This window comes from Merops nubicus, unplaced genomic scaffold, assembly GCF_000691845.1.
Source record: "Merops nubicus isolate BGI_N331 unplaced genomic scaffold, ASM69184v1 scaffold13647, whole genome shotgun sequence".
Lineage (NCBI taxonomy): Eukaryota > Metazoa > Chordata > Aves > Coraciiformes > Meropidae > Merops > Merops nubicus.
In genome coordinates, this window is record NW_008621058.1 from 6,301 (window position 1) to 7,111 (window position 811).

At 56.7% G+C, this 811-nt stretch overlaps 1 protein-coding gene across 1 annotated transcript in view; it reads left to right on the top strand.

Annotated features, from left to right (window-relative positions):
* LOC103776803 (TBC1 domain family member 22B-like) overlaps window positions 1-811 on the top strand; it is a gene marked incomplete at both ends in the record, with an annotated part of 5,033 nt that overhangs the window by 2,364 nt on the left and 1,858 nt on the right. Inside the window, 1 exon segment of the mRNA XM_008944331.1 lies at window positions 416-486. Within this exon segment, the coding sequence (XP_008942579.1) occupies window positions 416-486 (71 nt within the window).

The following is an 811-nucleotide window of genomic DNA, read 5'->3' on the forward strand; positions in this document are numbered from 1 at the left end:
TCCAGGGTGGGGAAAAGAAACAACTCCCTGCAGCTGCACCGAGTGGGAGGGTTGCACAAAGTGCTCTGCTGGCAGATTGGAACATGCTCCACCAGCTCCCTGTCTGTTCCCAGCCTTTCTCCATCTCGCCAGTGATGGTTGTGGTGACCAGGGGCTGTTGGGCTCTGCATGAGGACTGAGGTTCTGGCCCGACAGAGCCCCTGCAGCCACCAGTTGTGTGCCCAAGCTGAGCTGAAGTTTCTCTCCTGCCCTTACCTCAGACCCACATCCCCAGGGGTTGCAAGTATGGAGCCTTCCCAGAGGCTCAGCATCTCCAGAACCTGCAGGAGCAGACTGGGCTTTCCTCTCCTTCTAGGTGTAGTGGTGCCTGGACGTGCCTAGGATCTAATCCATTGCCACCACTGTCCATTTGCAGATGAGCTGAGGAAATGCAGCTGGCCTGGCGTGCCCAGAGAGGTCCGGCCCGTGACCTGGCGCCTCCTCTCAGTGAGTACTTGGAGCTGTGATGCAGGAGTCTGGGGGGAATGTGCTGAGCCAGGGACATGTGCTCCAGGACCTCCTCGTGTGCCATGACCAGGTTTGCTCGTGTTGTGCCCGTGCTCAGCCTACGGGTGAGCTGTAGGTTTGTGTTTGGTCAGGGACTGTAACTGATATTATTATAAAGAAGAAGATCCTCTTTAGAATCATAGAATCGTTTGAGTTGGAAGAGACCTTTCAGATTGAATCCAACCCTTCCCCCAGCACTGCCAGGTCCCCACTGCCCCGTGTCCCTCACCCCACATCTCCACGGCTTGGAAACCCCTCCACGGGA